General features: G+C 34.3%; 1 protein-coding gene across 1 annotated transcript in view; it reads left to right on the top strand.

Annotated features, from left to right (window-relative positions):
* LOC143224054 (degenerin-like protein unc-105) overlaps positions 1-15,170 on the top strand; it is a 58,140-nt gene extending 42,970 nt beyond the window's left edge. Inside the window, exons 10-14 of the mRNA XM_076452517.1 lie at positions 3,050-3,137; positions 8,525-8,588; positions 9,928-10,004; positions 12,441-12,516; positions 13,618-15,170. Coding sequence (XP_076308632.1) covers positions 3,050-3,137; positions 8,525-8,588; positions 9,928-10,004; positions 12,441-12,516; positions 13,618-13,827 — 515 coding nt within the window. The 3' untranslated portion in view covers positions 13,828-15,170. The remainder of the gene's footprint in view (positions 1-3,049; positions 3,138-8,524; positions 8,589-9,927; positions 10,005-12,440; positions 12,517-13,617) is intronic.
* Positions 15,171-15,910: the final 740 nt, after the last annotated feature.

Raw genomic sequence — 15,910 nt, 5'->3', positions numbered from 1 at the left:
CTGCTTTTATGGTTACCTGGACCGGACGGGGTGTTTGTTGCCGCCTCGACTGGTTCTATGTGACACCCAGCCTACGGCAGAGCCTCAATGGGGCTGTTGTTCATCGGGTTGGGGATGTCTCGTTTTCGGTGTCTGACCATTGGGCGTTTCTCGCCACATTCCATTTCTCGGGGCCCCGGTGTGTGGAGGCGCAAGGTCCTCCTTGCTGAGGATCGAGTTGGAGACGCTTTGCTTGTCCTTGATCGCGGGATCTGTTCTGTCGAGTCTGTCACTGGTTCGTGGTGGGCGGGTCCCAAGCTGCGGCAAGCTGGCATGGGGATTTTGCGGGCCCGCCGCCTGACCTTGCGAGGCTAGCAGGACATCTTGGCTGTTTTGCTTCGTGGCGGACCGACTGATCGCTGGGTCCTCTGGAACATTGAGACACTACGTAGGGATATAGATTTTGGATTATTCCAAGCTGTTCCGTGCAGCGAGCGTTTCTAGTCTGATCAAGTCGCTCGATCCCAGATCTGCCACCAAGGTTCTGCTGTGCAATTCACGGGAGAGGGCTAAGACCCGACACATCTCCAGTCTGGTGTTGGAGAATGGTCAATCGTCATCTGACATCTCCGACATTCTGGATGCGTGCCTCGGCTACTATCGCCGTTTCTTTTTGGCTTCGACCGTGGACAAGGGGTTGTGAGATGACATTACTCGGCTTTTAACCTCCATCGACCCTTCCTTTTACGAACAGCTGGTGAAACCAGTCTCATTGGGCGAGTGTTGGTCGGCCATTCGGTCCATGCAGCTTAATAAGTGTCCTGGGCCGGTGGAATTTTACAGTAACGTTTGGCATGTCATCGGACCCTCTTTCGTCCAACTTTTCAACGAGTGTCTGGCTGCGGGGTCACTGCCATCGGGAACGCTAGATGGGCTAATTATTATCTGTAAGGATCCAGTCTGACGATCTTTCCTCGTGGCGCTTTTGTTAACAGGTACCTGACGTCCTCCTTTCCCATCTTGCAGGTTCGTCAGAGCTGCCTGTTGTCCCCAACATTTTATGTGTTGGTTATCGAGTGCCTGCTCTCTTATCTGTACCACACGGTCTCGGTGCGTGGTCTCCAGATACCGGGGGATTCGTGCGTGACGTATGTCGCGCATGCAGACGATGTGAATCTGTTTCTCGAGAAACTCACATCCTTAGGTTCAGTGCTGGCCATCGTCAATCGTTACTCTCGGGCCAAAGCCGCCAAGCTGAATGTCTCCAAATCTCGTGCGCGGGGCTTTGGCAAATGGGTCTTTTCCTTTCAGTATGCCATTACCATTTTTAAGTACGTCATCTGGGTTGCTCGGAACAACCTGGTCTTCGAGCAGGCTCCGGTGTCGTACTTTTCGATACTGGGTAGGGCCAGGTTCCGCTGTTACTCTGCCTAGAGGCGGACTATCAGTTCCTGAATTTAGGGACGTTTTACTATCTCTGGCGACCGGATGTCTCGCCCCTTTGTGCGTTGATAGGGGTTCGGGTGGAGGTCGGCTTTTAAGCTGCCCTTCCTCCACTCTCGCTTCTTGTGTTTTTCATTTGTAAATATTCGTGTTTTCTCTTTCCATTTGTACATATTAATGTTTTTTTTGCTTGTTTATATTTCATGTCTTGCCTTTTTGTCCTGTTTTCTTTGTTGTAAATAAATTCAAAATAAGAGCAAAAGAGCTGTCTGTGGCCTTCAGAAAGAAAATTGTAGCAGCTTATGAGTCTGGTAAGGGATTTTAAAAGATCTCAAAATAGTTTGAAATCAGCCATTCTACTCTCTGGAAAATAGTCAACAAGTGGAGGGCTTTCAAAACAACTGCCAACATGCCCAGATATGGTCGTCCAAGGAAGATCACCCTGAGAGCAGACCGCAAGATGCTAAAATGTCGTTACGGGACTTACAGCTGGCTCTGGCTACTGTTGATGTGAAAGTGCATACCTCTACAATCAGAAAGAGACTGCATAACTGTTACTTGCATGGGAGGTGTACAAGGAGGAAACCTTTGCTCTCTAAGAAAAACATCAAGGCCAGACTGAAGTTTGCCAGAGAGAATGTAGACAAAGACCAGGACTTCTGGAATAATGTTCTTTGGGACAGATGATTCCAAAATTGAATTATTTGGACACCAGAGCATAGGACATGTTTGGCGTAAATCAAATACAGCATTCCAGGAAAAGAACCTCATACCAACTGTGAAGCATGGAGGTGGAAGTGTCATGGTTTGGGCCTGCTTTGCTGCAGCAGGACCTGGACAGCTCACAATCATACAATCCACCATGAATTATACTGTGTATCAGAGAGTGCTTGAGGATCATGTGAGGCCATCTGTACAAAAATTAAATCTGAAGCGGAACTGGTCCCTGCAACACGACAATGACCCAAAATATACCAGTAAATCTACCAAGAACTGACTGAAAACTGAGAAATGGAGAGTCCTGAAATGGCTGAGTCAAAGCCCAGATCTTCATCCCATTGAGATGCTGTGGGGTGGCTTGAAACGAGTTGTACATGCAAAAAACCCCTCAAACATCTCAAAGCTGAAATAATTCTGTATTGATGAGTGGGGCAAACTTTCTCGAGACCGATGTCAGAGACTGGTAGATGGCTACAAGAAGTGTCTCACTGCAGTGATTTTAGCCAAAGGGGGTAACACTAGCTATTAGGGGGTAGGGTATCCTAACTTTTCATCAGTTCGAATATGCATTTTGTAGCATGACATTTACAGAAGATCTTGAATAGTCTTTTCTTCAGTTTTAATTGTTTAGTTATATTCGTATAATCTGTCAGTATTGTTAAAATTGAGATTAAATATATATATATATATATATATATACAAAAATGTTACAAAATACACAGGATTTCATAGGGTGTCATACTTTTTTCACATGACTGTATATCTTTTGTTATGTATAGTTCTTGGTTTGTAAATTTCTTCTTGTATACTATATTTGCTCTGTTACGTATAGTTTTTTTTCAATAAATCTTATTGTCTGTACACATGCATATTAGAATATAGTGTTTTGTTGTTTTCTCATCCTTAGAATATGATGATATTCGGTGTGCATCTGAGTTTGTTGAGAAAAACCGAATGATTCATTATTGTGAAGGGTTTTGTCGTCAACCTTGTAGGTAAGAGAAATTATTTACTTGGAACAAAACACACATGATCAGGTGTGACTCAGTTAAACTACACATAATGAACACTAGAACCTAAAGTAAACAGTAGTGATGGTATCTCATTTAAAGGTATTTATGAAGTCGTAGATTTCAGCCACGATGACAATATATCGTCCATTTGATGGGATATGTGTCGTGAAGCATCGAGAGAATACTTTCACAATATAAACAAAATAAGACAGTTATTGAAGTATTTTTAGGGATACACTTATAAGAAATTTTAACTAAACTGTATTTCTGTAGGTAACAAGAATTATGTTCCTTTATCATTAATTCTTCATTAAGATTTATTAACAACAGTATTGAAGTGTATTCAAAACAAGTACGATGGGATAAAAAATCCCTTTAAGCATCATATAAAGCTTTACTTATAATTTAGCTTTGAAACTGAAATTAGTATTTTATGATATATAAACGGAACACGATTTAAAACAAATAATATTTACTATTGAATCCATTAGAATTAACTGTATATATACTCCGTTTTGAACGTTTGTTTATCTGATAATAGAATAACTATGAAACTTAAATGCATTTCATACGGACATTCTTATAGACAAAGGTTTTTGTATGGATATGTTAGAAACTGTTAGTTGTTTCAAAAAGCATCTAACATTAAAGATGTTCTAGGACTACGTAAGCTTCAACTCTTCTTCTGTTAGCCGTAAAGAGACCTACCTTTTACCTACGAATAATAGGACTGACCGTCATTTATGAAATCCCCACAAGTGAAAGTACGAGCACTATCGGCGACAGGGTTTGATCCCACTATTCGCCCCAGTAACCAGGTCACGTCAAGCACTACCTATTGGTAGTATCACGTCTCAGTTGTATACCAGTAATACAAAATTAATATTAGAAAATGTAGGAACACAATATACTCGGTAAGAAGATCTGAACAAAGCTCAGCAAGGTACAGTGGAGTTATTATACATATGTGATACTAGTAATAGCGTATTGTGATAACAAACAAGGTATAAACTGTGGTTTTAGAACTTATTAAATGAATACATGATAGTAATAGTATATTTTAATAAAAAACAGTCAAGACAGTAAGTTTAAAGGTGTTTTTAAAACAGTAACTTCACAGTAACAGTAAATACACGTATTTACACTTTAAAATCATATTGTTGTGTAAATATTTTATATATATAAGTAGCGTTTCTCAGACCACAAGTTAAACTAGCTCTCTCTAGTGTAATCCACTGACAGGTAAACAGAGAGACACATTTCTCTGATTTTAACACATAAAACAACACAACAGGTAAGCAATTCAACAATAAATTAGTCCTTTTAACAAATTTTAACAATAGTATCCCATGATAACAGTATTAGCATGTGATAACAACAGGATCACATTACCAGAACTTCAACAACGGGTTATTGAAAACATCTTCTTAGAACTCAGGAATATCACTAAAATATTTTGACAAAACTCTGTCGATATAGATAAAGATAGTTCCAACTATCATCACCTGTACAATCCTTCTATAGAATTAAAATAATAACTACAAACATTTACATACAAAACTGATACATTCTTGTTTAAAAGACAACAAACATCAGCTTCCCGTCAGTAACACCGATTCGAACAGCTCTTGTAACAACACCCTATTTTTCCTAAAGAAACAACCATAACATTAAGCACTATTAAAATACTTTTATCTCATAATAAACAGCCTGAAAAAACACACACACAATCCTTCTTAAACTAATATATCTGTTGAAAATAACAGTGACTTTATTAAACATAGAGATAAGAATGAATACTTCTCACATATCTCTAACATTCAACATAACTCTCTTTGAACCAGGACTCAGTCTTAGTTGAGGTTTCAACATCTGTCCAAATAACAATTATATTAATGAGCCAGAACATCTTTCTGTCCTTCTTTAATTCTCTGGAAACCAACACTACGTAAAATATTCCTTAAGAAACCTTACCTAACCGAAAATGAACATAAACCAGACAATGACCCACGTTTGGAGAGTTATATAAAAGTATTAAAAACTGACATAATAAACAACATTAAATCTTCCAAATAATAACCTATTAATATTAACTGAAGAAACTGTGTGTGTTTTCTTATAGCAAAGCCACATAGAGCTATTTGCTGAGTCCACCGAGGGGAATCGAATCCCTGATTTTAGCGTTGTTAGTCCTTAGAATTACCGCTGTACCAGCGGTGGACAACTAAAAAGAAAACGTGCTGTTAACAATATTTAATGAAACAAAACTATCATAATAATAATAAAGCCAGCAGACAAGGGTGGACCTATTGTAATTCTTAACAAAGATGACCATATCATGTTAACAATAACATTATCTAATCATAATCTACAGGACACTGATTTATATAATAAATTCTCAGAACGTCCTACAACTCTGTTTATTAAGACAATACCTGATAAACTAACCTTTTCCAAAACAATAAAATTAACAAGGAAACTCCTCGGTATTTGATATCCAGACAAACATTCCTGGTATATTTTATCACTTACTTAAAATACACAAGCCAAACAATCCTGGCTGACCCATACCTTGTAATATAAACATGGCTGCTGAAAAACTGTCCACTTTTGTTTAATAATGCATACAATTTATTCCCTGTATCCTTCATCACATGAATAATCCATTTTCATAATATTATATAGGATATTAATAGTGATGGACAGTTACCATCCAACTGTCTTCTTTACACTATGGATGTTTCTTCCCTTTATACTTACATTCCACATGATGAAGGACTAGAAACTCTAAAGTTCATATTAAACCTTTCTAACCAATCAGAATTCCAAACACTAACTGATCTTCTCAGCCTGGGTTTAAATCTGAACAACTTTGAATTTAATAACGAACATTACTTCACAGGTTAACAGTATTGCAATAAATATCAAAATGGCTCCCAGTTATGCCAACTAGAGTCGTTATTGTTAGCCGAAACAAAGTTATTCCAAACATTACACTGGTTTGCAAAAAAATATTTTTTGTCTGAGGCAAGAATGTGAATAGGTGTTTTTTACTAATTTGGGTGTGCTAAATTCAAATTTATAAACAGTTTTGCTCTATCACCTCTAGTTTTCTGGCTTTTAAATAGTCTCATTTTAGTATATACAGAGTATATACGTGCTTATTTCAACAGTTGCAGCAGCTTATTACAGATAAAACAGGATAGATAAAGAACATTGACGGAATAAATATACTTGGATGACACAATGTACACAATTCATAGTACCGTAGACAGTTAGAAGTGTGTTTTCTTAGATGATCTGGTGTATTTTGCCTCCGGGATGTCACGCAAGAGCATCCAGCAGAAGTCTCCCATCATGCTGGGGTTCCACTTGCCTTGGTAGTTGCTCTCCATCTTCGTAATGTCTTGGTGGAATCTTTCTCCGTGCTCATCACTCACTGCTCCAAGGTTTGGAGGGAAGAAGTTGAGGTGGGAATGGAGAAAATGAATTTTGAGTGACATTCGGCATCCCATATCCTCAAAAGTCTTTAGCAACTTCTCAATACAGGCTTGGTAATTTGGTACGCGTGTGTTACCAAGGAAGCCACTACAGACTGACTTAAATGCTTCCCATGCTCTCAGTTCCTTTAAGGTAAGAAGCTTCTCAAAATCAGTATCCTTCAGCACTTCTCGGATTTGAGGTCCGACAAAGATGCCCTCTTTGAGCTTAGCAGCACTGAGACCTGGGAACACAGTAGACAAGTGTTGGAAGGCAGCACCATTTTTGTCCATGGCCTTCACGAAATTCTTCATGAAACCAAGCTTGATGTGAAGAGGAGGAAGAAGCACCTTCTTCATGTCAACCAGAGGATTCTCCTTGACGCTGTGTTTGCCAGGAACGAAAGTGTTTTTAGACCCCCAGTCTTTCTGCTTGTAATGCTGGGATACAGTTCGACTATCCCAGAGACAGAGAAAGCAACAGTACTTTGTAAAATTAAATCCTATGTAAGGCAATAATAATTATGTGCGTCGTTGGAAATTGTAATACAAATATATACCCAAAAGATTGTGTAACACAATTGTCGAGGCACACCAACCTCCTGCGGTGACTGCCAGTGCACTACTGGCTGTTGATTGAGACGTGTTAGCTACGCTTAACTGCCAAAATCCGTCTTGATATATAGCTATATATATATATATAATGTAATGCTATCACTTAAATTTATTGCATAATAACTAAAAAAGAAGACATAAGTCACACAATATTAGAAATTAACCCTGAATGCATATACGCCTTTATGTACAGTATGTGTACAAAATGTACAGTATGCATATCTAAAAACTAGAGGTGATGAGTAAAAACGGATTTCAAATCTGAATTCAGCACCCCCAAATTAGGTTAAAACAGCTATTTTTGTGCTTGCCTCAATTTCTTTGTAAACCAGTGTTATTTGAACGTCAGTTTCACTCTTCATAACTCGATCACGTTTTTAATTAGTTATGGTTAACTCTTCAACAATAAGTACCTAAACCATTAAACTTCAGAAACACGTGAGTTAAAACATTAGAGAACTTCGGTTTAAATAATCGCTTTCTCTTCAACTTTTTAAAGTAAGTAAAGTTAAAAACTATAGTGTGAATATTTATAATTAGAAGATTTTGTATATAAACGTACCTTCCGTCTTCATGATTTTTATTAGAATCAGATCTATGTAGATAATGGAATAACAGTATCACAAAACATTCAAATATTCTGTATATAAAAACCTTCCGTCTTATTTATTATTTTCATGTTTATTATCAGACTTCATTACTGCTTATGTCCGTTTTTTTTTCTTCTAAAGACAGTGAAGTAAACATGGATGTAGCAAAGTCAGCCTTTTGTCCAACTGCTCTTATTACTCCAAGATTCCTTTTATGTCACAAATAATATTTCTCATTACATCACTCACATTCCATACCTAAGTTACGGTGAGTTAGGAGGAAAACCTCAGTTTTATAATGAATTACACATAGGAACATAAAAGTGTTTTACAGTATAGTGGACAAATAACTTTGATAAGGTATTAGATTTTAATATAAAATAAATCACTGTTCAGGTATTAAACTTATTTATAAGATTAATTTAATAAAAAAAAGTCTTTGTGTTCGTTAGACATGATATTTTGTCCTATGTATGGCAGAGACAACTCACGGTCCTCACAGTCTTCAGTTTTATGTCTCCCGAAAACAAAATGTTTTGTCCTAAGATTCTTGAAACATAATACGCTGCTGCCCTGACATTATTCTCGACACATTTCTCAAAAGAGAATTATTAAATGTATCTTAGATGGAAGAAAATTCATTGTATCTTAAGTTTTACTGATCAGATAACATTTATTTATTTAGGAAAGTTACTTACACCATTGAAGAAGAAAGCAGAGTTTGGCCTCTACCTCATGAACAATACCAGGTAACGTAAAAGTCATAGTGACAGTGAAGATAAAAGTTTTTAACATCAGGATTCCTTTTCAACAAGTTGGTGCATAATAAATAATGTTAATTAATCTACTGATGTTATTTTATTTTGACACTAGTAGATATAGAACTTGTTCAACTATAGTTAAATCACTGTGTTCATGAGTTTTAAGTCTTACTCAAACATTGTCTTCTGGTATTTATTAAAACTTCGATTAAATTAAGATAACAGTACAATAACAGACAGATTTCTAGTGTATTCATGATGTCAGAAAAGCAAGTATTCAAGAGATCTTCATAAAAAAATGGTAAAACCCAATAACTGTATCACTTTCGAAAGATGGATACTTCTTTTTTACAGTGAGAAACTTGGAATCATTGTGCATACATCATTCTGACAGTATTATCAAATATGTTTTCGACTGGAATATTTCTGAACATTGTACTCTAGAGAAAGAAAAAAAATCAAGTGCCAATTCTTATGGACTATTTTAAACAATCATGACAGCATGATGAACAAGGAAGGTCGAAACATTGTCCTCTGCTTATCAATAAAAGTGTTAATACCCATACCAGCCGTTCTCAGATACATAAGTGTTTAAGTTTATGTTAGAGCTTTTGGTCTGTGGTTAATAAACATCACAGCATTTGAGACTAGTATAGTGTACTCAATGAAATATCCTCGAATCACTGTCTCTTAAGTTAAACAACATGAAGTGCAGTTTGTCATTCTCATAGGTCTTTGGTGTTCAGTTTATAATTGCCAAAGGTGGTCTCTTGTGATGAATGTTCATGAAGGTTCCAGTAAGAAACTTATTATATCTTATAAACCACACTTTACTTAAATTATGTTAATAATCAGCGAAGTCACGAGAATTTTGTGTATAATCCCACTACACAGGCAATAATATTAACATAATATACTTTTCAGCCACACTGTTATAACATCTGTGACCTAATGGTTATCGGAGACTCTTCTGGTAGCAAAACTGGAGAGTTTGAACAAAATAAATATAAATATGAATAACATTTATCCAGTTTTTATAATGTAATTCACTGTTCCCAAAGGGTCGAGACGATCAAAGAACAACTGTTTCTAAAAACAGCTATTGAGCTTCGTAGGTTTAACATTAAAATATTTAGAAAATGTATTTAAAACAAATATCTTGTAGAACAGATTTAGTTTTACTAACATTTCTTATTTATGTAACGACGTTTTATTGTTATACACAATATGAAACTTCAAACGTGATTTTAATGTTTTCTTTCAATTTCTAAGTTAATTGTTACTTCGTACAATGGATATATTTTTTAATTATCAAATATTTTTCTAGTTTACCTACATAATGGATTTTTGGGTTCATCTGGCCAACAAAAGCAGCAACTGGACACTTACCAAAGATTTCGTCAGGTGAGATTTGCCTCCCTTAAGAGTCATAGTGTGCTAAAACTAAAGATTCTTAATTTAGGATACAGAAATGTCAATATAAGTTACATTTTCTAACACGAAACATAATTTATACCTAAATATATTGTATATAATACACAGTTTATAACTTCTTATCCACGGTGAAGACAAGTGAATTGATGTGCTAGTAGATATATACCTTTCTAAATTTGGTATTATCACATGATACTATGTCATGCAAAGCACAAAAGTGTTGAGTGAGCTTTGAAAATGAAGTTAAAGATAGGTAGGAAAAGTTCAATTAAGAGTGAGATGTTTGTACAGCGACTGTTGTCGTCTTTATTTTGTTTTATTAAAATCTGAGGCTTAGTAATTTGTTAACGTTACATTTGTTAACATACTTAACGTTACAATCAGCCAAAGCCAACCTTTATTAATTTTCAAGTAAACTTACAAACACACTTTAACATGAAAAATAATAATGTTTATTGCATGTATTTTTATATTATTCGCACACTATACGTGTATCCAATCATGTATACTGAATGGATATACTATATGTTTTTATAATTGTAATCTGGTCAGACACACATAAAAGAGTAACTCAATAGCTAAAATGGTTCGTTATTTAGTATGGATAAATAAGACAAAGATACTATTGTCAACTCTTAAACGAAGAAATAAGGAAAAATGACCGTCACGTTATTACGCCCTCTAGTGTCAAACACCTGGCCATCTCTATGAAGGAATTTGAATTTTAAATTTTGTGGTCCACAGCTTTTTTAGCTTGTGTATTATATATAAATCTTGTATATTAATGTATATACAAAGGTAAATAAGATTTTTATATATCACATACAATAATCTGTACTTACACAAAATAATTAAAAATATAATAGTAACGCAAATATGGTCCACATAAACATACAATGTACAAATTATTTAAGTTCTGATAAAGTAAAATGATCGGAACAATTATACATAAAAATCACATGGTACTAAAGTTTAGTGTAATATAACTTGAAGTTACGCTTCTAACTTCAGTTTCATTTAACATCAATAACATCTTCATTTCGGTTCATCACCAATACCAAATTCTTCTTAATTTATCTCCAGTTCTAGCTTCTCCTTAAATAACTCCAATACTAACTTAATAATAATTTAACTTCAGTACTAGCTTCTTCTTATATAACTCCAATACTAACTTAATAGTAATTTATCTCCAGTACTAGCTTCTCCTTAAATAACTCCAATACTAATTTAATAGTAATTTATCTCCAGTACTAGCTTCTCCTTAAATAACTCCAATACTAACTTAATAATAATTTAACTTCAGTACTAGCTCCACCTTAAATAACTCCAATACTAATTTAATAGTAATTTAACTTCGGTATTAGCTTCACTTTAAATAACTCCAATACTGACTTGATAATAATTTAACTTCGGTATTAACTTCACTTTAAATAACTCCAATGCTAACGAAATAGTAATTCAACTTCAGTATTAGCTTCACTTTAATTTAATTCCAATAATAACTCATCACATACCATAACTGAGTGTGTGGAATTACTGAATGTGTCATGTACATTAAATCAAATAATACGTCAAATAGCTAATTACTTATTATAAGGCCCCGGCATGGCCAGGTGGGTTAAACGACTTGTAATCGGAGGTTCACGGGTTCGAATTCCTGTTGTATCAAAAACATACTCGCCTTTTCAGCCGTGGAGCCGCTATAATGTGACGGTCAATCGCACTATTCGATGGTAAAAGAGTAGCCCAAGAGTTGGCGGTGGGTGGTGATGACTAGCTGCCTTCTCTTTAGTTTTACACTGCTAAATTAGGGACAACTAACGTAGATAGCCCTCGTGTAGCTTTCCACAAAAGTCGAACGAAACCAAACTTATTATAAGCAAAACTCGTAAAACTACAATATTCTGTCAGTGTTAATTTCGGTTCACTGTACTATATTTTGAAATAATGAAAATATTTCATAACGATGTTATACATATTCTGAAGATATCATTTTCAAAGCTCTAGCCTTATCAATGTAGATACTGATTTAAGGCCTCCAGATAAACCTACGAACATTGAGTTTTTAGTTTCTGATATTTTAGGAAAATCTCAGTTGTTGTTGATATCCTTCCGACATATAGTAAACATTATACTATAATGACTGAGATGTAAGAAATGACTAGTATTTTTATTACTGTGTATTAAAAGTAACTCCTGGTCAGTATCAATTACCCTACGATCATCTCACTCTTATTTTTGGCCCAAATCCACTACACCTTTTGTTACTGACCTTGTCTTTCAATAACGTTATTAAGTAATAAAGATACTATAGTATCACAACTTTTAATACACAAAATGTTACTTCATTTGTATTTCAATTTTAACAGCTTTAAGTTTGACTTTAACGATTTCATTTTTATCCAGTGAACAAGTCCTTCTGGTTTCTATTGAACCCAGTAAATCTGAGAGTCTTGTCTATAAATATTACCCAACTTTTCAGGTAAATAGTCTGTTATTACTTTAAATTTTGTAATATTCAGGTTGCTTTAAATATTTAACAATTATACAGTTTACAGTTTCCAGAGTAAATGTTCGAATATTACGTTTTATTCTAAAATATAACATACGAGTGTCTTTATATCTGTTTATTGTTGTTAATACCAAAACTTCAAAACTACCTTTCATGTCAATATCTTTTACGTTATACTTTATATCAATATTTCCTTGGTTATATCTTTCAGTATCAGACACCTTGTCATGTGTTATAATTATGAAACACCTTGTCATGTGTTATAACTATGAAACACCTAGTCATCTTATATACGGATAAAGTACATAGTTTTTGTTATAATAATATTTCGACTGTCAAATTCATCAATAGATATTTTAATATCATTGAAATAAACTTTCAATGAATGACATTCTATATCTAAAACAGTCTGATATCACAGCTATCAGATTGATCCAAGGCTTCATTAGATGACATTCTATATCTAAAACAGTCTGATATCACAGCTATCAGATTGATCCAAGGCTTCATTAGATGACATTCTGTATCTAAAACAGTCTGATATCACAGCTATCAGATTGATCCAAGGCTTCATTAGATGACATTCTATATCTAAAACAGTCTGATATCACAGCTATCAGATTAATCCAAGGCTTCATTAGATGACATTCTATATCTAAAAGAGTCTGATATCACTGCTGCCAGATTGATCCAATGCCTTTCTTGGATGATATTCTGTATCTCAACCATGTTGATATCACTGTTCTCAGTTTGATACAAAGCTTCATTAGATGGCATTCTATATCTTAATCATGTTGATAACACATCTATCTGGTTGTGTATATTTGTTATTAACTTAAACAAACAAAGAAACAGAACAACATAACGTAAGTCGTTTTCAAAGCACGAATACTTACCAGAACAAGATAATACACAATGATTCGACTTTATCAACAGGTAATAAAGAAATCACTGTTACCTTTTATAGATGATGAAAATGTATTTTTAGGTTTTACTACGGAACTTGTCTTCAGGTTGATACGTACATTGTGGTCGACACTTTTCAATGTTTACTTTATTACTGTTTTCCAGAATATTGAGATCTTCAGTTACTTTGGTGGCTATTTGGGTATGTGGATAGGATACTCTATACTGAGCGTGGCGGGTATTTTGGTGAATCTACCATCAATTGTGGCTGATAAATATTTGAGGAGACGTGGAAAGGTCCAAACTGAGGAAGGCCTGGGTCAAGAAAAACCGGTTTCCTGTGATACAACAGTTACTGTTATATCTGTGGATTAGAATCCATATCATACAATAATCGTTTTCAACATGATGCACTAGAGATGCCTTATTTTGTGTTCTTTGAAATAATTTTTTGATGAAAGTAAAGCAGCTGAAGACAAGCTGTGAACACGAAGTAAAAAAACAACAACAGTTACCACATGTTTTTACCGCAGACACGTAGCTATAACTGGTTAGTTTTATCAAACGTACACCATACAAAACACTACATAAACTGTTCATAGTTTAGAGTAATTGGATGGTAAGATAAACGTTTTTTAATATTTAAAATTATAGCCCTTCTGTTAACAATACTGTTCAGTTAGTTCTATAAACGTACATAAAATAGTCACCTATATCTCCAGAATGTAACATTAAGTATTATTAATATAATACACGTTTGTTTTTGTTTCTCGTTATTTGTACTGAACTTCTACACCAAGCTACCTGATTATATGAGATTCATAATAACATTAAAATTATATGATAACCATTATGACATATTAAATAAAGAATACTGTTGAAACGTGTTGCATATCGCCATTGGATGGAAATGTGTGAACTCACGTGTGTAAGATGTGATGTGTATCTTTGTCTCACAGTGTGATTTAATTTATTACCATGTAGAGTTTAATATTATATTTGAATGTGATATTTGAATATATTAATGATGTTCGTATATCATGTTCTCGAATGAATGAAAATATTTAGTATTTAAACAAAACATTAAGATATTAATATTTAAATATAATTTATTATGATTATTTTTATTTCACACATTTAAGATCGGTTTTTAATAATAATACATTTCGTTTACTAAGTATAACTTAAGGCTTATTTTTAATACTATTTCAGTAATATCACAAATTTTATATTATTTTGTACTTTACATCAGAATATTTCATACTAGTTATTAAAATAAACATTTTAAAACTGTTTCTCAGTACAGTAACTACATCTTATGGAAAATTTTGGTGTGTGCAGTTGCTAATAAAACATTTCGTGTGATGTGATATAATTATATTGTTGAAGTGCTGTGTGTTTCAAACCAATAGGTTGTGGAAATTTAAAAAAAAAACACCGTAACGGTGTTCAAAGAACACTGATAATATGTAAAATGTGAAGAATAAATACTGGAAATTGTATGTGCTTAACTAACACTTGAGATTATATATAAAGTGTGACTAATAAATACTAGAAACGATATATAAAATGCGATTAGCAAACATTAGAAAATAATATAAAGTGTGATAAATAAACACAAAAATATGTGAAGTGTTATCAATAAATACTGAAAATTATATATAGTGTGATAAAATATTTGAAGTAACACATAAAATGTGATTAATAAATATTGAACATTATATACAGAAAGTGTGATTAATAAGTATAATAAATATAAATTATATATATAAAGAGCCATAAGCAAACACGAAAATAATAGATAAAGTATGATAAATGAACACTGGAAATTATTTATAAAGTAAGAACAAAATACACAGAATAGACGATACATAATCAATAAATACCGGCTAGTTAGGTAAGGAGCTTGACTCGAAATTTGAGTGTTGCGGGTTCTAATCCTTCTGACACTAATATGCTTGCCCTTTTAGCCTTGTGGAAGTGATTAATGCTTGAAAGAGCAGACCACATGGTGGTGGTGGGCTTGATGACCAGCTCTCTGTTCTCTGGTCTTCCACTGTTAAATTATGGACAACGAGCTCTGGTAGCCTTCGTGTAGTTGTGTACGAAACTCAAAACAAACACTGGAAATGATAAACAAAGTGTGAGAACCTTCGTGTAGTTGTGTACGAAATTCAAAACAAACACTGGAAATGATAAACAAAGTGTGAGAACCTTCGTGTAGTTGTGTACGAAATTCAAAACAAACACTGGAAATGATAAACAAAGTGTGAGAGCCTTCCTGTAGTTGTGTACGAAACTCAAAACAAACACTGGAAATGATAAACAAAGTGTGAGAGCCTTCGTGTAGTTGTGTACGAAACTCAAAACAAACACTGGAAATGATAAACAAAGTGTGAGAGCCTTCGTGTAGTTGTGTACGAAACTCAAAACAAACACTGGAAATGATAAACAAAGT

Source organism: Tachypleus tridentatus, chromosome 8 (assembly GCF_004210375.1).
Source record: "Tachypleus tridentatus isolate NWPU-2018 chromosome 8, ASM421037v1, whole genome shotgun sequence".
NCBI classification, from domain to species: Eukaryota; Metazoa; Arthropoda; class Merostomata; order Xiphosura; family Limulidae; genus Tachypleus; species Tachypleus tridentatus.
Note: the sequence above shows the minus strand (reverse complement) of the source record. Positions and strands in the feature narration are given on the sequence as shown.